Source organism: Amphibalanus amphitrite, unplaced genomic scaffold (genome assembly GCF_019059575.1).
Source record: "Amphibalanus amphitrite isolate SeventyFive unplaced genomic scaffold, NRLGWU_Aamphi_draft 000330F_arrow, whole genome shotgun sequence".
Taxonomy (NCBI): Eukaryota; Metazoa; Arthropoda; class Thecostraca; order Balanomorpha; family Balanidae; genus Amphibalanus; species Amphibalanus amphitrite.
This window is the reverse complement of record NW_024881825.1, coordinates 228,765-251,561: the sequence shown is the minus strand read 5'-3', so window position 1 is coordinate 251,561 and position 22,797 is coordinate 228,765. Positions and strand designations below refer to the sequence as shown.

General features: G+C 52.3%; 1 protein-coding gene across 1 annotated transcript; it reads left to right on the top strand.

The window, feature by feature from the left end:
- The first annotated feature begins 9,032 nt into the window (after positions 1-9,032).
- LOC122388651 lies at positions 9,033-14,387 on the top strand. Its single transcript, XM_043379887.1, has 2 exons — positions 9,033-9,275; positions 13,806-14,387. The coding sequence occupies exons 1-2, from the start codon at positions 9,033-9,035 to the stop codon at positions 14,385-14,387; spliced, it is 825 nt and encodes a 274-aa protein (XP_043235822.1).
- The last annotated feature ends 8,410 nt before the right edge of the window (positions 14,388-22,797 follow it).

Below are 22,797 nucleotides of genomic sequence, written 5' to 3'. Positions count from 1 at the left end.
GGGGGGGGGGCAGATGATAGAGGTGAAATTTCAACGGCCCTCAAAAGGCCTCAAAGGACCATCAGCTGGTGTCAAAGGGCCCTCAGCTGGCATCATCAAAGGGCCCTCAGCTGACGTTTAACGGCCCTCAGAAGGTTTTAACCCGCACCCAACTGGGGAATGTTCTGTAACCGGTCCCAGTGATGAGGGGGGGGGGGGGCTATTTAACCCTCGCCCGCACATGGGGGGGTGGTTGCCACCCCCCCCCCAGGTAGTCTTTCTGCTCTGCACTCAACATTTTTAGAGCTAGAAGGCTGATTTTTCGTATAGCTGCTCCTCTATCCTTTCTTGATGTCCACTGAAAATTTCAAGTTTCTGTGATTTTTGGTTTCGGAGATATGACCTTGTTTTTCAGGTCATGTCATGACCCAAATGGCCAATTCTCAACATCTTGCGTTTGCCATGGGCCTTATGAGCTTTTGACACCCTGATTTCGGCCTTTTTTTTGCCAGTCTTACCTCCTACCTATCATGGAACATGTTGTTCGACGATGTACAGGGGTCAAGGTCAGGGTCAAGGTCAACCTAGGTCACCTAAGATAATTGCGTTTTAGGCAAGCTGAATTTACTTTTTTTAAGTTTTTTGACTGCATTTTTGGTAAAAGCTTCTCAGATCATGATTTCATGTAATATGGACCCAAAAACAATCGGTGCACACATCAGTATACACACAGACACACACAGACATACAAACACATATAATTGACCTTGACCTAACTTGACCTGAAATGACCTCAGCAGCAAAATTCTGGTCGGGTAGTGTGAAAAAGAGGTTCTAGCTGGCTTGGCACCAGAAAACAGCATCGTCATCGGTATTTGATAAGCAACACACTTGATATCCAACGGTGACCCAAAACAGCAACATTTTTTAGTTTGACCTGACCTGGAAGGTCAATGACTGACCTGAGAAGGTAAAACTGGATATCATTGGATTCGTCTCTTCCCAAAGAATCTTTTTGGTCTTTACTGCTAAGCTCTATCTCCAACAGGAACGAAATGGCGCGGGGGGGTGGCAACCACCCCCCCCCCCCCATGTGCGTTCTAGGATGGGAAAATGGCATGTGCGGGCGAGGGTTAAAGCCCCCTAGCTCCTAAACTACTGGGCCGATTGTCAAAATCCAAACGGCCTCTGATAGCCATGGAAAACTGTCGAGCGAAACTTAATTTTATTGACCTCGAGGTAACCATTGACGTCACAGGTCAGGTCAAAGTTAAAATTATCAACGTTTTGCCTTTTTAACGTTTTGGGCTCTGGCCGACGGTTAACAATCGGGTCAGGCGCATTTTCTATTTACACAATCGTGAATACCTATATTTATTCATTTATTTATATCATAGACCCAATCCACACAAGCGTGGCTATTCTAGGGTCAGGGTCACAATTCAAAAAAAAAAAGAAAGTTTTTCACATACATCGTACTCGAATTCATTCTAACAAACGCACACCCAATCACACTTCCCCGCAAGCGGGTCGTCACTAGCCGGCATCGGTCTGTTGCTGGAGCATATACCTCCGCAGCTCTCTATTAACTCTCGCCGGCACAGGCCATTTTGCGTCCTTCGACGGCACAAGGGGGGGGGGGGGTGTTGGTACGACCCCCCTAGCGTTTGGCCCCTGATCGAGCTAGAGCTTCGCGGAAAAAACGAGCGCATTTCCCGTCACAAGAGGAAGCCGATGATACCCAATTTTAAGGTCCTAGGTCATCGGGTGACCTTCCAGGTCAGGTCAATGACCCGAAAACCGGGAAAATCGGGACGTGTTAGAAAGTCGTAAAATGTGGCTGCTATGTGGTTTTCCGGGGTGCTGATCACGAATATCGTGTTAGTTTTGATCAGAGATGATGTCTTTAAGCATTTAGACCAGGTCGGGTCAGGTCAGGTCAGGTCAACCGGTAGGGGTTGTGACGGGTAGGTATTCGTAATAGGTACGTGTCAACCGCCTCTGACAGCTTCGTAACATGTTACGAAGGCACCAAAACTACTTCGTAAATGTTCAAATAATTTCTAAATTCGAAATAAGCTAAAAAAAAACTAGCCTAGAAACATGTAGGTATGTACCTAAAACTCGAAAAAGTGAACCGAGGTCACCAAAGGTCAATGACCTGACCTGACCTTCAGGTGACCTTGACATCCACCCTAATGCATGGGAGCAGCATCGAATCACATGTTTGAACGTTTGAAACCACGAAAAGCTTGCAAACGCGCGGCTATTGCGAGCCGACATACGCCGAATCGCGATTCCGGCCAAACATGGCCTCGAGAATAAGTAACAGGACAAAGGGCACTTGGGTCAGGGTCATGAAATTTTCAGGGTAGGTGTAAAATTGATCAACTCGAGGGTACTGAAAGTTTCGTGGCGATCGGCCGCTTTTTGCGCGAGTTATTCGCGAGAAACCATGTGGGAGGGGGGCTCCATCCGACCCCCTCCCCCTACACATGCGAGGAAAAGCATGTAGGTAAATTGCGCGCCGTAAGCAACTGCAGTTCATGAAGGAAGTCACTCACACGATCAAATTTTCGACACCCGGAGATGACGCGTGCTGCGAAATTCAACGCTTTCTGTAGTCGACCAGTTTGTGTGGCGATACAGATTCCGTAGGGCGTAGATGCTAAGACAGTAGCGAATAAGTGATACGTCCGGGGACCGTACCTTGAGACCAAGCCAGCAGCGGTGATTCGCCGGAGGGGCCTCGGAGCAGCGCACTCAGCAGCGAACTGGCACCGAAGACCCCGCTTCACTGTTTGTTTTGTTTTGTTGGGTTAGGCCCTTTCGGTCCAATGGGACTAGTTATTTCAGAGCCGGGAGAATGATAGGATATAGGGGGAGACATTAGTCTGGGCAGGCACCCTAGTGAGTGAGTCACCGGGGCTGAGCCCGTCCAGAGGACAGGCCACCCGGCAGCCCCAAAGTACGCACTGCACCCGGCTACGGGGTGCGCTCCCTCGGGAGCAACGGTGCCGCTCCAAGGGAGCAGCTCGCATGAGATAAAGTTGCCTGTCCAGCCCAGCCCGGAGGGAGGTTGCGGCGTGGAGGAGAAGGATTTCAGTACCTATCCTGAGGACAGAAGCACGGAACGGTGCCCGCTTCACTCTCATTCACCGCTTTTGTACTCGGCCCGAGGCGGTAGTGCGTTCTAAAAACAGGCATGAGGCAAAGGCCATGTCCTTCGAACGTATAGCCAACTACAGAATAATGTTCCACTCCTCAGAAGCTATCAGTTGACTGGAGCGCTAAGTTGAGCCGTTTATCACGCAATTAAGCGTGTCGATTGCGAGCACTGGGACAAAGCTATAATTTGTGAACTCAGCCCGTGTGATGCGGCACAGCCTACCACTCCAGGCAAATAATTGTCTGTGAAAAGTGGAGCATCATTCTGTAGTCGACTATACATACCTGGCACCCAGGCACTAACGCACCGCCAGTCACCGCCCCCCCCCCCCCGACACGCGCATGAACGGCCAGTCTATTCTGACCGTCTACAATTCGGTGACTTGACGGTTTTTAAACTACGGGCGTAAAACAATGCCGCAAATTTAGCCGACGAAGACCTTAGTGTCTGGGTAAACGAGAGCTTTCTTTTTATGTGAGAAAATTGGTTCCTGGCTGCAGATAATCGCGAGTACAATAAGGGCATAACGCAAAGCACACCTCACGGGGGAGAAAAACAAACGACGGTGACGGAATGACAGACGAACGCTTGCTCTCTCCTTCTCTCTCTTTCTCTCTCTCTCTCTCTCTCTCTCTCTCTCTCTCTCTCTCTCTCTCTCTCTCTCTCTCTCTCTCTCTCTCTCTCTCTCTCTCACTCCCTCTCCCTCTCTCTCTCTCTCCCTCTCTCTCTCTCTCTCTCTCTCTCTCTCTCTCTCTCTCTCTCTCTCTCTCTCTCTCTCTCTCTCTCTCTCGGCACCTCCCCGGTCTGACAGTGTTCCTAGCAGAAGAGCAGTGCCTCTCCCCAGGGGCATCTCCATAATTACGCATTTCCAGAGTTCCATGACCCATGGCCTCAAGAAGCGAGCGGCGCGGACCAGCGCGGACGCTGAGAGGTCATTGTGCGTTTCAGCGCGTCAAGGTGATGGCGTGCCCACGCATTTACATAACCTTAGGAAGTAAAGATACACCTGGTGTGGTTTCATCGCTGTACTATCTGCACACCACAGGGTAGCTTTTGGATATAGGGTAGACCGGGGCAAGTCGCCCCGCCGAGGTAAAACGCCTCACCGATGTTTCTCGGAACTGGCAGGGTTCTGGGGAAACATCATCTCTTCTATAAAACGTGCACTATATGATCATTATATGAGCAGATTGGAAAGAAATTGTGATGACTCTTTCGGGAGATATAATTAAAAATGTGTTTTTTGAGTGATTTTTATGTTTTGTTGTCAGATTATGAATCATGGCGTTCTTTTATGGTCCACATTAGGTTAACGACTTTTATGTATTTTGAACAACTATTGTCTAACGCTTATCATGCCGGGTTGGTTCGTGTTAAATTATGTCTTACTGGAGTGCAAGGCGTTGTTCTCTGACCGAACTACGTGATGGGGTAAAACGCCCCAGTAGGTCGCGGGGCAAAAAGCCCCTGGGGCGTTTTACCTCTTGTGTTGTTGGGGCTACCCACTTTCTAATGTTCGGTAGCTGGCGAACAGTAAGTTTCTATGCCTTTATGTGTATTTTTCTCAGCAAATGGATGGCAAAGGAAGTATTTTGTTAACATTTGCATTGCAATAATTTATTATTTGGTCTTCTGAGGTAGGTGAAAAACCTGCTCATACAACAGTGTCATATGCTGAGCACCTGACAGGATGGAATGTGCTAACTTCAGTGCCGTGCCTCCAGAGGTCTAACGGACCTCTCACATAAGATTTAGCCAACTACCATGTTAAATCTTTAATCTAAGGTATGGGGCTACTTGCCCCAGGCCGTGGGGCGTTTTGCCCTGGGGTTGGGGCAAAATGCCCCATTTGCAGTTGCTTCACAAATCACTTCCTAGCTTGGAGTCCGATCATAAGTGAATCAATTTGAGAGGTGCACTTTAAAGTAAAATGTCCAAAGAACGCATTGAGCACAAATTTGGCCTTTCAGGTGATGTGGGACAAAATTTATGTAGCAAAATAAATTATCTGGGGCGTCTTGCCCCAGGCTACCCTACAGCTTGAAAGAAAGGGCAGTTGAAAAAGTATGATCAACTTCCGTATTTATCCTACCCCATTTCATCAACAGGTCTCAGGGAGGGGAAAAGGTGACTATGCTTGTGTTCACAGCTGTTGGCTCCGGTGCACATATCTTGCTATCAACAGGTGATGGCCGATCAGAATCAGATGCAACATCGGTGCCAGATAACGAGCGGCAGCCCGCGGTTGCGGGAGGGTCGTACACTGCTCAGCTCTGACCCTGAGCGCGCGCTGTCAGTACTTCGGCTGGAATGGAGCGGACAGACCATGGACAGTGCATGATCTAGTCGGGCGTAGGAACGTCATGAAAAGTGGGTGGGCCACCCTGTCAAGGGGCCTCCTTTTCCAGGGGGCCTCCTATTTTCAGGGGCCTCCAACTTTTGCCTCGTCCTGCTGGCTGCTTTCAAGTATGACCTATAAATCTAGCTTCTGAGATCGTGGCCGGGCAGATGTACCCAAGGGTGTAACCGCTTAAGCGAACAGTGCGGAAAGTCCGCACCATTTTTAAAACTTATTCCCCCTCCGATTTTTTTTTTTAATCTATTTGCCGCAAACGTCGCATGACCCCTGAAAACCCTTACACAAATGTCTTCCTCGTTTCCCAGGTGCCCCCATTAGCTTCATAGGCGCCCTCTTTGGCATATAAGCGCCCTATGTATAGTCATCAGAGACATCCCTATATGTCCCACAGTCGCCCCGTTGTCGCATACAATGTGCGCTTATCACAGGCGTCTCTCTTTTATGGACACTTGAAGGCGCCTCTCTTTGCCATGCCGGCGCCCCTGTTTCTTATGAATGCACCCCCATGGCATTGATCAATTGCAGTCTGCAGACCTCTATTGCATGTGGAAGCCCATTTATGTAGGCCTCAGAGGCTTTCGCATTGAGACGCCCCTATGGGCTTCATAGGCGCCCCTCTATTGCACGTAGGTGCCCTACTGTCTCAGAACCGCTCCCCTTTGGCATGCAGCCGCCCATCTTTCGTACGGAGGGGCTGCTGTGGTTCTTAGAGACGGCATGGTGCTCCCTGTGGGACCGATTCCCTTCTTCCATATCATGATAAAGAGAGTACACGTGCAAGCTTTGTTACATAGAAATAGCCGTCACTTTCCCCACGTGTCGGCACCGTCCACCGACCCGGCGGGTCGGCGGACCGGTCCTTCATTGTGCAACCACCCTGCATATAACGCACAGGCACTGGCGAATCAGGATCAGAACCACCGTTGCAATACAAGTCTCGGCCCGCTCAGTCATCTCTCCATCCGCGCCTCCGCGACAATGGTGGCAGCGGCGGTCGAGGGGACTTGTGCCCCTCAACACGGACCCCAGCCTCTACATCTGCACTGACATCGCAGACTGGTTAGTCCGTGCTCCGTGACGGTGTATCGCCCCTACGTCACGTCATCGACTAGGGAGCTGACCATCCTGGACTCGTCATCGTCCAGCAGCACCGTCTCCAGTGAGTAGCTCTGCCCAGCAAGACTATCTGCCCTGCGGCAAGGTCATCAGCTACCCTGGACTACTACGGAGCCCGCCGACAGCGCACGGCTCATCAGCCCGCGCCGTCCTCCTCAGCATCATCGAGTGATGGACACCACCTCGCTGAAGGACTCAAGATCGGAGGAGAGAAGAGAAGAAAAAAAATATCAACGCTAAATTCAAGACAACTTGGCACCGAAATCAAGAAAATTCACCCATTATGAACTTTTGCTGTATTTTCGTCAAAAAGTGACAGTGAAATTGTGCTGTGAAATTTGTTTTAACTTCGATGTGTTTCAAAAACCGTACTGTTTCATTATCCGTTTTCGTCAGTGTTCTGTCGTTTGTTGTGCTTCATTGTGGTTGCTCACCCCAAAATTTACGGAGAAATTGCAAATGCGCTTAATTTTTGCCTGCATTTTGCAGTGTCACTTTGACACTAATAAGCATAAAAAGAGCATATTCTGAAGTCGGTATGAACATTCAAATACGTTAATCGTGGTCAATTCACTGAAATTATATTGTATTGATATTCGGCCAGAGATGCCGAGGGCCATGGAGATGCCCAGGGACGGTCCCCGCCAAGAGTGCGGAGGGATCGCCCGGTAGTAGGTGTAATTGTCACGAAACTTACTTATCTGTTCATACCATTTTGTGATACGCTCATATGAACATTTCTTTCTCCGTCAGCTAAACGTTTCCTCTCTTTGTTATGATCGCTTCGGTTCCCTACGCTTCCCTGGGGGAGGGAAGATAATGTGGGACCGATTCCCTTCTTCCATATCATGATAAAGAGAGTACACGTGCAAGCTTTGTTACATAGAAATAGCCGTCACTTTCCCCACGTGTCGGCACCGTCCACCGACCCGGCGGGTCGGCGGACCGGTCCTTCATTGTGCAACCACCCTGCATATAACGCACAGGCACTGGCGAATCAGGATCAGAACCACCGTTGCAATACAAGTCTCGGCCCGCTCAGTCATCTCTCCATCCGCGCCTCCGCGACATCCCAGACGCAGATGGGGCTCTCGGAGTCGACAGTGTGGGACCCTCAGTCGCTGATGGGTGCCCGCCAGATGTGGACCCTCGGAGAAGCCGGTATGGGGCCCTCAGAGATGCCGGTATGTGGCCCTTAGAGACACCGGTGTGGAACCCTCAGATACTTCAGTGTGAAGCCCTTACAATTGCTGATGTGGAGCTATGAATGCGCTGGCTTAAATCCCTCAGAGGCCGGTACATGGACATTAGAGCTCAGTGGACAGTGATAGCTTGTGTGGTGCCTTCAGTGGCCTTGTGGAGCCGTTAGACATCAACATGGTGGTCTCAGGAGCCGGTGAGTCCCCAGAGTCACCGGTGTGGGGCTGTAGCGGGTGCAACAGCGCTCCGTTGCTAGCGACGGCGCCGTAGCGTGTGCAACCCAGCGGCGGCGTCGTAAACTAGTAAATCCTTTTGATGCACGCAGATGTCAGTGATTGATTGACACATATGTCTTGTGATTGTTTTCTGCCTTATATGTTATCTCTTGTAACCGTAGCTGTTGTATTGTCACGCCTTAAGAGGGTAATCTAGGAGCGCAGGTGTGGAGTAATTTTTCTTTGTCCAACTGTCACTGTAATTTGTAATATTACCATTTAGACGCTGAAACTACCTATGCAAGGTAGCCTTGTTAGAAATATAGTGTGCCAATTTTTGTTCAATAAATCAGTACGATCCACGATCGGTAACTCGTTCATCCTAGTCAAGCTCAGAGCTACCGACACGGGCCCACATCGGGAGTCTCCTCCTACCTTGGAGTTGTGTGGTGCCGACGTTGGCGGATGGTAGATTCTGCCTTGACAATCCTTTCACTCCCTCTCACAACGAGAGGTGAACTACTAACGGTATACACTGCTAGCGGTTCAAGTGGCGACCGGCTATTCTCAGCCGTGCCACATTGGTGACACCCGACTCTGGACTCACCTGCGAGACACTTACTCCTGGCCGTCTCACTGGCCCCGCTGTGGTACGGACCACTACTGGCCTTCTCACCTGCCAGACGGCCACTTCCGGACTTCCACCTTCTCTCGCCGCGGTGCGGACCCCCAAGGCACGCCGGATTCGCCGCGGCACGCAGGATTCGCCGCTGACTGGGGGTACGCCATCAACACGCCAGCGGATTGTGATGCCTTCCCGGACCTCTGTAACGCAGCGAGCGTAGTGGGCAGCGGCCAGGTCCGGGATGAGCAGTGCGTCGTCTCGGGCTCTCAGTGTACAGTGTTAACCCCCGGACCACGGTAGCGCAGCGAGCGCAGTGGGCAGACGAGTTGCCGGTCCGGGGACGCGGCGCGGTACGGTGACGTGTACACCATGCCCGTGATGGAGGGCGACACCTCGCAGGAGGCTGCGTCGGCCGACACTCCTGCCACCACGGCTGCATCGGACGAGCGGGCGCGACCGCTTGCTTCATTCAGACTGCCGGCGTTTGCCCCGGACGAGGCGGACCTCTGGCTGCTCCAAGTTGAATGTGCGTTCGACGTGGCTGGCATTGCCGATCCCGTCACAAAGTTCAAGCTGCTGGTGGCAAATCTGCCTACCAACGTGGCGGCCCAAGTACGGGACGTTATCGTCAGTGCACCAGGAGACTTCGACGGTAGGGTGACCGGTTTTGCACAAAGTTTCGAAAAGTTTTGCTCCCCAGGTCTAATCTAACGTATTTGGGGGTGCTGATCACGAATCCGGCGGAAATAATATAAAATTCGAATTTATTTTGACCGCCCCGGCTCTTTGAATATTTTCGGTTTTCTCAATTTTTGCATGTTTTTGAATAATATGATGAATATAATGAAAAAATATTAACAATGTATCGCTAAATGCATGTACCAGTCGATTCGGCATACAGCGGCGTCGAAATCGGCACGCCGCCTGCTTCACCGGCCTCGCAGGAAAGCATAAGGCTCGAAAGGTTTGCGTTAGTTACCCGATTCTCTCCATAGATGGCGCTGGCGTAGCCGCCCGCCGGCCGGTCGTTGCCGTGCCGTTCACAGCCCCGGCGGTCACTTGCGACCGTCGTGGTCGTTATGCTACGTATATCAAAGCACGACAGAAATGTTCACTTCATTTTTATGTTACTTCAGACATATTTTAGACCTAATGTTGAATTGGATAAATGACTAGGGGAGAGTGGGGTGGGTTGTATCAGTTTTTACTCCGAGACCCATAACCTCGTAACTATCCGTGATAAACTCATTATTTCCATACTATCTCCTTCCTTGATTCTTCTGCTTTTTTTGTGCAAAGTAACTTTTCAGCTACCTCTACCAGTTTTTCTTCTACGGTCTGCCGAATAGAACAATGTTTTTGATACAACTTGCCCCATGGCTTGGGTGAGTTGTATCACATGGTGGGGTAATTTGTATCACTAGGTATTTCACGTTTCAGGAAGTGTGCTTGCTACTGGTTTTGAACATAACAGCAACATTAAATGGTATTAATACAATGTATATGCTCAAAGGCTTCACTTTTATTAGACCAAGCTTAGGTCAATGCAATCCGAACAAAACATAGAAACGAACGAAACATCAACAGACTAGATGCAAAAGTGGCCCGTTAAGAGCAAAGAAGCCAACACATTGTGCCGAAATGGAACGAGTATTGACTAGCTACCTACAAACGCGAGACAGGGCTTAGCTTTCCCGATCAAAAGCAACATACCCATACATACATACATGTTAGGGGAAAGTGGGGTAAGACGGTCAGGGTAGGTAAGACGGGCACCCCTTCTGCAGACCAAACCAATAGCGCTACGAGCAAGAAAAGTTAGGACCAGAATTGCCTTTCCCACTACACACCACCATTCAAGTCTGGTGAATTTGTGTTCAGTCGATAATCTTTTATTTTGATTTCTTTAAAACACTCATTTCATTGAAAACATCCATAATGTATTGTGCAAGCTTTTGTGTACAGCACTATAGAGTTAAAAACTCGCAATCACTTGTGGTACACTCATATGCCAACAGTGTTCATTTACGGCGGATTTGCTTTGTCTGCATCAAATTGTCCACAGCGAAAAATCGTGCTGAACTTCTGACATTGAGTTTGGGGTAAGACGGGCAACTATGAACCCAATGGGTCTGTAATGGTGAAAATATTTTTGTTGCTGTAGGAAAAAAGAAGCATTTCTAATAAGAATATGTTCGATTCCGATACTCACAGACATGTTAGCAATATTCCTTCGGCACAGTTTATTCTCGAATAATGAATGTGAAAAACGGTTCTACATGGCTTCTGAACTAGGGCCTATATAGGAGCATACGCCTTCTGCACGAATCTCGTATACTGCCATTTCCGAAGCACTTGAGACCAACGAGCGACTGTATAAATGCGGCTAATCTCGGGCATTTGTTGCGAGCTGCGCTGATCGGTGAAAGAAGCTGGCCGTCTTGCCCTACCCATGTGACCGTCTTACCCCATGGGGTGGGGTAAGACGGGTTTTTGCAAGGTTTTGCAAAAATAGCTGCAGTTTATTTGTTGAATCAGGTCTAAGTCTCATCTTCTGGCAAATGAAAGTAAAATGTCTGAAAAAGGTTTTCACCCAGTTTCCCGTTTCTATGATGTTTCTAACCGGCCGAAAAATGGCTCCAAAGTTAAGGTGCCCGTCTTACCCCACTTTCCCCTACAACATACCCCACCCGGCTCTGATACAACATGTACCTCGCCGCCATCTTGGAAAAAACATCCTCGTGCTCAAAAACAGCGGACAGCTGGAGAAATCCATTTTCACTCACGCAGCCTTAGAACCTACCCTCACCATGGCTACGGATAGCTTTCAAATTCGTGCACATCTAAATGCCCAAAACACACATTTTCTTGCAACTCATTTTTTTAGAATGACATTTAAAAAACATAAAATCGGCTCTCAACTCGAGACGCGTCCACCCAGCCACACGACAGAACAGGGAAAGATGGCGCCCGGAAAACCTCGTCGGCTGGTCGTGTCACGAGCGCTATCTATTGGATAAGTTTGGCACAATTCGCCCTGATACAACTTGGACATGATACAACTCTCCCCGCTCTCCCCTATCGTGAATTGGCGAAATAGTGGAGTGCGCTCGGGGGCCATTTACAATAGCGAGGAACGTAGGTGGATTGATCTGAGTAACATATGACACTGCGTTCACTGTTGATATGAAGTTTATTCACACTATGTAGTCGGGTGACATGAGAACAAACCTTGAACCTTGAGAACATACCTTGTGTACGACACATGGATGAAGCTAATGCTACTTTTTCATTTTGTTTCGGTAGGCCCGTTTGTTCAGAGCGTTAGCCGTCCTGTCAGTCTGCGCCTGTTACAGCTGTGACTGATTCGGTGGTCAGCTTTACAGCCCTTTCGGTGGGTTGGGAATGGCAGGGGACCCCCGTTTTAAGGGGAGTCTGTAGAAAGTCGCGCAACTCATCCTTGCTCATGTGTTGTACACAAGGGGGCTCAATGTCTCGGCCCTCGTCAACCGCTCGCTGCACGTTAACCAGTTCCATATAGTTGTTCGCTTAAACGTTAATTTCCGGCAGCCGGAAGTGCCGAATGGGCTGCTGCTGTGGCGGTGGGGGTGGCAGCTTTGGCGGCGGTCGTGCCGGCGGTGCCGGCGGTGGTGGTGGTGGTGGTGGTGGTGGTGGTGATGGCCGCCGCCGTTTCAGACGCCGCTGCTGCTGTTGTGGCGGCGGCGGCGGCGGCGGTGGCGGTGGTGGTGGTGGCGATGGCCGCCGCCTCTGTCGCCGCTGCTTCTGCTGTGGCGGGGGCATGGCATCAGGGCAGATGCAGTCCGCATAATCCAGAGCATTCGTCAAAAAAGGCAGGGACAGGAGCAGCCGCCGTTCCCGCCCCCGCCACAGCAGAAGCAGCGGCGACAGAGGCGGCGGCCATCGCCACCACCACCACCGCCACCGCCGCCGCCGCCCCCGCCGCCGCCGCCACAACAGCAGCAGCGGTGTCTGAAACGGCGGCGGCCACCACCACCACCACCACCGCCGGCACCGCCGGCACGACCGCCGCCAAAGCTGCCACCCCCACCGCCACAGCAGCAGCCCATTCGGCACGTCCGGCTGCCGGAAATTAACGTTTAAGCGAACAACTATATGGAACTGGTTAACGTGCAGCGAGCGGTTGACGAGGGCCGAGACATTGAGCCCCCTTGTGTACGACACATGAGCGAGGATGAGTTGCGCGACTTTCTACAGACTCCCCTTAAAACGGTGGTTCCCTGCCATACCCAACCCACCGAAAGGGCTGTAAAGCTGACCACCGAATCAGTCACAGCTGTAACAGGCGCAGTTCGACAGGACGGCTACGCTCTGAACAAACGGGCCTACCGAAACAAAATGAAAAAGTAGCATTAGCTTCATCCATGTGTCGTACACAAGGTATGTTCTCAAGGTTCAAGGTTTGTTCTCATGTCACCCGACTACATAGTGTGAATAAACTTCATAGCAACAGTGAACGCAGTGTCATATGTTACTCAGATCAATCCACCTACGTTCCTCGCTATTGTAAATGGCTCCCGGGCGCACTCCACTATTTCGCCAATTCACGATAGTCATTTATCCAATTCAACATTAGGTCTAAAATATGTCTGAAGTAACATAAAAATGAAGTGAACATTTCTGTCGTGCTTTGATAGACGTAGCATAACGACCACGACGGTCGCAAGTGACCGCCGGGGCTGTGAACGGCACGGCAACGACCGGCCGGCGGGCGGCTACGCCAGCGCCATCTATGGAGAGAATCGAGTAACTAACGCAAACCTTCCGAGCCGTATGCTTTCCTGCGAGGCCGGTGAAGCAGGCGGCGTGCCGATTTCGACGCCGCTGTATGCCGAATCGACTGGTACATGCATTTAGCGATACATTGTTAATATTTTTTCATTACATTCATCATATTATTCAAAAACATGCAAAAATTGAGAAAACCGAAAATATTCAAAGAGCTGGGGCGGTCAAAAAAAATTCGAATTTTATATTTTTTCCGCCGGATTCGTGATCAGCACCCCCAAATACGTTACATTAGACCTGGGGAGCAAAACTTTTCGAAACTTTTTGCAAAACCGGTCACCCTACTTCGACGGGCTGTGCACTGCCCTCCGCCAGCGCCTCGCCCAGTCCCGTGCCAGCCGCCTCGAGGCCCTGCTCCGGCATCAACAGCTCGGCGACAGGTCGCCTTCCCAGCTGCTTCGCGATATGAGAGGACAACTTTCAACGGCTGGCGACTCGTCGGTGGACAGTGGCCTACTGAGGACCCTGTTCCTCCAGCGGCTGCCGCAGTCCGCCCGCGCCGCTCTCTCGCTCCTGCCGGAGGCCACTCCGCTGGCAGAGCTCGCACAGGCGGCTGACCGCTTCCTGGAGGCGTCTCGTCCCACTGGCGCCGTCTCCGCCGTAGGTGCGAACTCCAGCCCGGCTCCTGCGGCCACGACTGGGGACGGAGATCTGGCTGCCGCCATCGCTTCCCTGTCCGCCGTCATCAGCCGGCTGGACACCTCCCATCGGCGGTTGGAGGGGGCAGTTGCTGGTCGCCGCTCGCGGCCAGGAACGCCTAGGCGTGGCTCCCGGTCGTCCTCGCCCTCCCGCGACGAGCGGGAGGATTACTGCTGGTACCACCGCACCTATGGAGCGCGGGCCCGAAAGTGCACTGGGCCGTGTGCGTGGACGCCGGCGGGAAACTCGGAGGCCTGAGCCGGCCTGCGCCTCCCGCATCAGGCCCGACACCGGACTTGGCGCCGCTCTTTTATGTGCACGATACTAAATTGAACTGCCGATTCTTGATAGACACTGGGGCCCAAGTGAGTGCCCTGCCTCCTCACGCGCTCCCGCGAGGCGCAGTGCTAGCCGCCGGACAGGCTCCCCGACTGACCGCGGCCAATGGCTCCAGCGTGCCGGTCATCGGTCTGTTTGACCACTGTGTGACTTTGGATGGTGGCTCGCCTCTGCCGTGGCGTTTTGTGGTGGCCAAAGTCGGCGTGCCCATCCTCGGCGCCGACTTTCTGGCCCATCACCACCTCTCGGTGGATGTGAGGAGGTGCACGCTGTGTGAGGACAATGGAACTGTCAGAGCGAGGGGCACCACTGCAGTAGTGTCCTCTTTGGGTCTCCGACCCACTGCCTCGCCCTACCAGTCGATGCTGGCGGAGTTCCCGGGCGTCACGGCCGACACCTCCCGTCCGCTTCCGGTACGCCATTCGGTGACGCATCATATCGTCACCACGGGCCCGCCCCGGAAGTCACGCCCTCGCCGTCTCGCTCCTGACCGGCTTGCTGTCGCTCGCCGAGAGTTCGACAAGCTCTACCGGCTCGGCGTCATCCGCCCGTCACAGAGCAGTTGGGCTGCGCCGCTCCACCTGGAACCGAAGGCCACTCCTGGCGAGTGGCGCCCGTGCGGGGATTACCGGGCTCTCAACGCTGCCACCGTCCCCGACCGGTACCCTCTCCCGTACCTCCAGGACTTCGCCTCTCAGCTGCACGGCTGCTCCATCTTCACCAAACTCGACCTCCACCGGGCCTACAACCAGATACCCGTGGAGCCGTCCGACGTGCCGAAGACCGCTATCACCACACCCTTCGGCCTGTGGGAAATGGTCCGCATGCCCTTCGGCCTGCGTAATGCCGGCCAGACCTTCCAACGCTTTATTGACGAGGTCTTGCGCGACTGCACCCACTGTTTCGCATATGTCGATGACATACTGATCGCGAGCTCGTCGGAGACGGAGCACATCGGACACGTGCGAAAAGTGATCCAACAGCTGGACGCGTACGGCGTGGTACTGAACGTCCACAAATGCGTCTTCGGCGTTCCGCGGCTGAACTTTCTGGGACACGACGTCAACTGTGACGGCATCGCCCCACTGCCGGACCGGGTGGCAGCCGTCCGGGACTTCCCGCTGCCTCGCACCGAGCGCGACCTTCGGCGTTTCATCGGAATGGTAACGTTTTACCACCGATTCATGCCCGACGCCGCCGCCCTGCTTCGCCCTCTGCACCGGCTGATCACACAACGCAACGCCAAGAGCGCTCGGCCCGTCCGTTGGACTGACGAGGCCCAGTCGACCTTCACCGCCGTCAAGGCGCGCCTGGCGGACACCACCCGACTGGCACACCCTCTGCCAGGTGCACCACTCAGCATCCAAGTGGATGCCTCGGATGTCGGCGTCGGCGCGGTCCTCCAACAGTTCGTGGACGGCTGCTGGACACCGCTGTCCTACTTCTCCAAGACACTCAAGCCTGCCGAAACGCGCTACAGCACTTTCGGGCGCGAGCTGCTGGCCTGCTACCTCGCCATCCGGCACTTCCGCCACAGTGTCGAGGGCCGGGAGTTCATCCTGTTCACGGACCATCGACCCCTGGTGTCGGCTGTGGGGTGCAGCTCCGATCGTCACGCTCCTCGCGAAACTCGTCACCTGGACTTCGTCAGCCAGTTTACTACTGATGTCCGTCACGTTCCCGGACGGAACAACGTAGTGGCGGACGCGCTCTCTCGGATCACGACCGTGCTCTCCGAACCTCGACCACCCCTGGACGACTTCGAGACTCTGGCGACGGCCCAGCAGACCGATCGGGAGCTCCAGGCGTTCGTCGCCACTCGTCACTCCCTCCGCCTGCGCTCCGTCGAGCTGCCCAGTGGTTCAACGCTGCTGGTGGACGAATCTACAGGTCGCCCTCGGCCACTGCTGCCAGAGGACCTCCGGCGACCCTACTTCCGCCTTCTGCACAGCCTGTCACACCCGAGCGTCCGTGGCACCCAGCATCTCGTCGCCCAGCGATTTGTGTGGCCCGGTATGAACCGTGACGTCGCGACGTGGACGCGTGCGTGTCTCCAGTGTCAGCGGGCTAAAGTGCAGCGTCACACGCGTACCCCAGTGCAACCGTTTCCGCTGCCGGCGGCACGGTTTGACCACGTGCACATCGACCTCGTGGGTCCGTTGCCCCCGTCGGACGGTAACCAGTACCTGCTCACCTATGTGGATCGGTTCACGCGCTGGGCAGAGGCGCTGCCCTTGCCGGACATTCGTGCAGTGACAGTCGCCCGCGCGTTCGTCTCCGGATGGGTGGCCCGTTACGGCGTGCCGTCCTGCGTCACTACTGACCGTGGTGCACAGTTTGAGTCCAACCTGTGGGACCACCTGTCGCAGATCCTCGGCTGCCACCGCATTCGCACCACCAGTTACCATCCGCAGAGCAACGGTCTGGTGGAACGTTTCCATCGTCAGCTGAAGACTGCACTGCGTGCGGCTGATCTGCCGGTCCGCTGGACCGACCTCCTGCCCATGGCTCTTCTCGGCATCCGGTCGGCGCTGAAGGAAGACCTGGGCTGCACGCCGGCGGAGCTCGTCTACGGACAGCCTCTGCGCCTTCCGGGCGAACTCGTCTCTGCTGCGTCAGGTCCGACGCACCTGGATCCGGCGTCCTACGTGGACGAGCTGCGCCGGGCCATGCGCCGGGTTCCACCGGCGGCCCCTCGATCTCCGTCCTCCGCGCCTGTGTTTGTGCCGAGTGAGCTGCTGGACTGTCAGCATGTTTTCATTCGGCGAGACTCCTCTCGCCCACCGCTGACGCCGCCGTATGACGGTCCCTTTCGTGTGGTGCGCCGTTCAACCAAGACTGTCACCGTGTTCCGTAACGGTCGTAATGATACTGTCTCGCTGGACCGTGTCAAACCCGCCTTTCTTGATGCGCCGACTGCTACTCCGAATCATTGCGACCCGCCCCGTGACGCGCCGGGCCCCAACACTGCGGTGCCAGGTTCGGGACCTAAGCTCCTACTCCCATCCAAGACTCCACGCCGACCCATCGAGTCCGTTCCGTCCACTGCGGTCCCTGTACCTCCTGCGCCCTCCCCTGCCGACGGTCCTCCTGCGCCCTCCCCTGCCGACTGTCAGTCAGCGGCGGCGGCCGGCTCGTCGTGCCCGCCTGGTGCCATGCCGGCGGCGCCTCCGCTCCGCCCTGCCCTCCGTACCCGCTCCGGTAGAGAAGTCCGCCCGCCTCTCCGGTTCCGACACGTCACGTTCCTCTCCGTTCCCCAGTGACGTGTCTAGGGAGGGGGTATACTGTAGCGGGTGCAACAGCGCTCCGTTGCTAGCGACGGCGCCGTAGCGTGTGCAACCCAGCGGCGGCGTCGTAAACTAGTAAATCCTTTTGATGCACGCAGATGTCAGTGATTGATTGACACATATGTCTTGTGATTGTTTTCTGCCTTATATGTTATCTCTTGTAACCGTAGCTGTTGTATTGTCACGCCTTAAGGGTGCGTTAACTTCGGAGGTGGCTCCGCTCAGCGTTGGTGTCCGAGCACTACTACTCCGATTCTCAGCCAGTAGATGTCACCAGGGTAGAGCGCTTTTTTCCCACGTTAATGACCTTCTCCCCCTCCTCATTTCACGGCCCTTACGATAACGACGTTTGGTTACTGCGCCGGCGCGGCGGGCGGCGCCGACTGAGGGAGATCATGGTGTGTAAACACCGCGCAGAAGGAACACGTCTCTCGACAGGCCTTCCCGGCGCCGTCCTTAGCCTGGTGTAGGCACGTCCTACCCAGTTAGAACGAAACTGATTATTTGATATGGATACATGTTATCTTATGTTGAGTCTGCCGCAGCTCTAGTCACAAGAATGCGTCTGATATCCTCACATGATTGACCTGACGGCATTGTTTTAGTGAAATGCAATGCTAGATTCACATTGCTACACATACTACCAGTAAAACGCCTTATAGGACGACAAACGGAGCGAGCGAGAGGGTGGGCCTTGCACGTGGGAAATTGTGAGGGGGTACCTCCAACTGACTTGTGCACGGTACCCTACTAACCGGTCTCTAGCAATGTGCCATATTTGAGCGCATTCGACCCAGCCGTTCTCGAGATCTAGAAGCGGCACCCTGCACGTGCGCACGTGCAAAATGGGTCCCAACTGACTTTTGCACGGCACCCTACCTACGGATCCCTAACCGCTAACCAAATCTGAGCGCAATCAGTCCAGCCGTTCTCGAGATCTGGAATCGACCCCTGCACGTGCGCACGTGCAGAAGCACCCCACATGGACTGTGGGACATGAAAATGCATTGCCTAGTGGGTGCCTACTGCCTACCTACATGCAAAGTTTCAGCGCAATCGGCCCAGTAACTACCGAGATATTGCAATTGTTACAAAAATGACTCCTCTTCGTTTTGCACGTGGCACGTGCATAGGGGGTCACCCACATGCATCGAAAGAAATCAAATACTTGGTAGAAGGAATCTAGCTATACAAAAATTACCGCAATTAAATCGGCCCAGCGGTTGCTGAGTTTTTTTTTTAGCCTTTCAAAAGCGTTACAGCCCGGGCCGGGTCGGGCCGGGCCGCTCTTACTGAGATTTATCCGTTATATTGAAAAGACTTCGCTTGCTTCGCTCGCTCCGTAACAACAACGGGAGGTTCAGCATCTATTTTCTCATTTGAAGCTAAGCCCCATGCGCACAATCTTATTTTAATGGAGCAAACTATGAGCTGGAAGATTCGTATTCCATTTCTCATCTATTTCTCATTTGAAAGCATGTCGTTTGTCGCCGAGGCAAAAACCCTCGGCGGTAAACGGGTAAACCACTACCAGAAACGTGGGTACCATGACCGCTGTGCCGCAGCAGCTTTAGCCTTCCAGTCCGGGAGCCAGATGCACATCGATGTTTTCAAACAGAAATATCAAAAAAGTCCAACAAAGATCATGAAAAATATGTCAATGTCGCTCAAAAGAAACGTCTCCAAAGTCCCAACGATTCGGCCAAAAGGGTTAGCAGATACGTCCGGCGTTCTCTCGCGGGGACATATGGGGACTACGGACCCGGCTGTGCAGTACCCGACCTAAGAGGACCGCGATATTCAGCAATATCAGCTCAAAACAAAGGAGTTTTTAGACAGCCTTGGAAGCACTGCTGTGGAGCGTGCCCAAATCGCTGAGCTGAGAACACTGCTGATGACAAGGAAGAGTGGCACCGCGAGCGACGCAAGCGCGTCACTGCGACATTCTTTCACCAAATAGCGAATATGCGAGACTCAACGTCAAACAAAAACATCAAGAACAGACTTCTTTACGATACAACAAAAGATTTAGATACACCTGCTCTGCAGTATGGCCGCGTCAACGAGGAGCTAGCTATAGGTACAAGCATATGAAAAGCAAACAACACTTCTGTGTTGTTTCACTTCTGTGTTTTAACACAGAAGTGAAAAGACCAGTTGGGCTGGTATAGTGCACCCGACGCATCCATTTTTGGCCGCCACTCCTGATGGAATCGTTTCTGATGACATCATAGTAGAATTGAAATGTCCCAAAAGTGCAGAGAACACTTCACTGGAAAGACTGGCTGCGTCTTCTAGTGGACTAACTAGTTTTTTTTTCTTGACGACAAACTTGAGCTAAAAAAGAGTCACCAATATTACACCCAAGTTCAGTGCCAGTTGGCTTGCACTGGTGCAAAGTTCTGTGACTTTTTTGTCTGGACACCAAACGAAACGTCATGTCAGCGCATAGCTGCTGACGAAACGTTCATCGCAAACAGACTGGAAAAAGTGAAGGCATTTTATGATGAGTGCATCGTGCCTGAAATGATAGATCCCCGCAAAGCACGACACATGCCGTTCCGTGAGCGGCCAAGGTATAGGGAGCCCAAGGGCAAAGACGTGAAGAAAAAAAAACACATGATGAGGCGACTAGCCCTGCCACACATCTAACAAGCTGAAACTTTTTTGTCACTCATCCCATCATGGCAAAAAGGGTAAAAAAGGGAGCGACTCACAACAGTGAATGAGACTTCGACGTAACATATCATAATTGGCTCAGATGTCGACCACGCATCAGCTAAGGTAATTTCAGCAATCGTGTCAAAACTGAAGCATTCGCTCAGCATCATGCCGATCTCATTTTGTGCTCCTTGTTCTGTGCCAGTTTCGTGTCATGTACGAATGCAATATGCCAATGATACCATGGATGCAATATTATGTACCGGTTATATATAATACTGAACAAGGCCGGTGTAAATAAATTTTCAAGACCGAGGTCCTTACTGGATTTTTGAACGAGGCCGAAGGCCGAGTTCAAAAATCAGTAAGGACTGAGGTCTTGAAAATTTATCACCGGCCGAGTTTGGTTACGGAGCGAGCGAAGCGAGCGGAGTCTTACGTAGAATAACGGAAATTTCTGAGTATGAGCGGCCGGCCGGCCGGCCGGCCGGCCGTGCGGACGCTTTTGCGAGGCTTATATCTCAGCAACCACTTGACCGATTTATACGCGGTAATTTTTGTAGGGTAGCTTCATTCCTTCTACCAAGTATTGGACTATTCCCGATGCATGTGGGTGACCCCTTATGCACGTGCCACGGCCCACGTGCAAAACGAAGAGGTGTCAGTTTTGTAATTGTTGCAATATCTCGGTAACTACTTGGCCGATTGCGCTGAAAGTTGGCATGTAGGTAGGCACCCACAAGGCACTGCATATCCATGTGCCAGAGTTGGGGTGCTGCTGCACGTGCGCACGTGCAGGGGTCGTTTCCAGATCTCGAGAACGGCTGGACCGATGGCGCTCAAATTTGGTACACGGTTAGGGACCAGTTAGTAGGGTGCCGTGCACAAGTCAGTTGGGACCCATTTTGCACGTGCGCACGTGCAGGGTGCCGCTCCCAGATCTCGAGAACGGCTGGGCCGATTGCGCTCAAATTTGGCACATCGCTAGAGACCGGTTAGTAGGGTGCCGTGCACAAGTCAGTTGGAGGTACCCCCTCGAAATTTCGCACGTGCAAGACTCACCCCCTCGCTCGCTCCGTTAGTCGCCCCAACAGGCGCTATACTGGTATGTATATTTTACTGTATGCCAACGATAAATTTATTTTCTGGACCGAAGCTCTTAGCCGACTTAGGAACGAGACCATCCCAAAATGTTGGCTTAAGTGCATTCTGGTAATGCATTTTTGACCGTGGTCAATTTGCTTACACCAGTTATTACCACACCCCTCTGGCTAATGTATTTGAATAGGCCAGGCATACAGTAATACTGGTACCTATGTTTTCATTGGCTTCGCCTCTGCACTGTGTCAGCAGAGCATACGCCAAACTGGGGATTTATGTGTGATGCATCGCTGATGTACAAATACTGATGCACTGTTTTATTACTTTCCGTGAGTATTACAATACATATTAGTAATGGTTGTTCCTTCTTGGTCTTGAGCTTCACCATGTGGTTGCTATATACCGATACCACATTATTTGCCGACGTGTTGTGAATTGTGATTGCTATACAAATGCAACTTCAGAGTTCAGAGTAGGTACTATGCGAATGTAATATTACTGACGTATAGAAAGACTGGCCACAATCAAATTCAAGCATGCCATCACAGTTCACATGCAATACCCATGTTTATTTAGGGGAGATGGTAAAGTATATAGGCACCAAGGTTGGTAGTTGGTAACCTGTGTATCGATATACTACTTATATAAAATCCACTAATCTCATTCAATCCACCCACCATCCGTATTTTCCTCCGAGAATCCCGAGTTCGCTTCTGTTCCAGCAGAGTTTCACGGCCACCGGCACATGCGGGAACCCCAGACCGTAAATCACCGTGTGTTGACAGTCCCTCCCCGCCGGTCGGCGCGACTCGCGGGTTTTATTACATGGGGGAACGGCAGGGACCGAGGCGGAGACCCGTACGACATCTAGCGGCACTCCCTTGAACCAACAAAACCGTCAAAAAGTGGATATGAATCGGGCTTAATTCCAGTCACAGTTCAGATATTTCTGAAAAGTAAACTTCATTTTCGTGTGAAGAAATGTTCTGTGCACATTTCTATGTAGCCAGTTTTTTGTTTTATGCCTCACACAAAAAAATAAAAGATGAGCAAAGTTTTACTTTCATTTTTTGCAACATTGCAAAAAGAAAATGGAAAATCGGAGTACATAGAATTGTTGTCCACTTTGAGGAGATGCGGGTGCCATTCATTTTTTGCGCGTAGTTTGAATGACATTTAATGAATTTCGGCTCAAACTTTTCAGTTTTTCCACCTTTATCGTGCAATATCAACGTGAATATTGCACGGAATCAAACAACTTGTCCAAAGTAGGCTTTGTA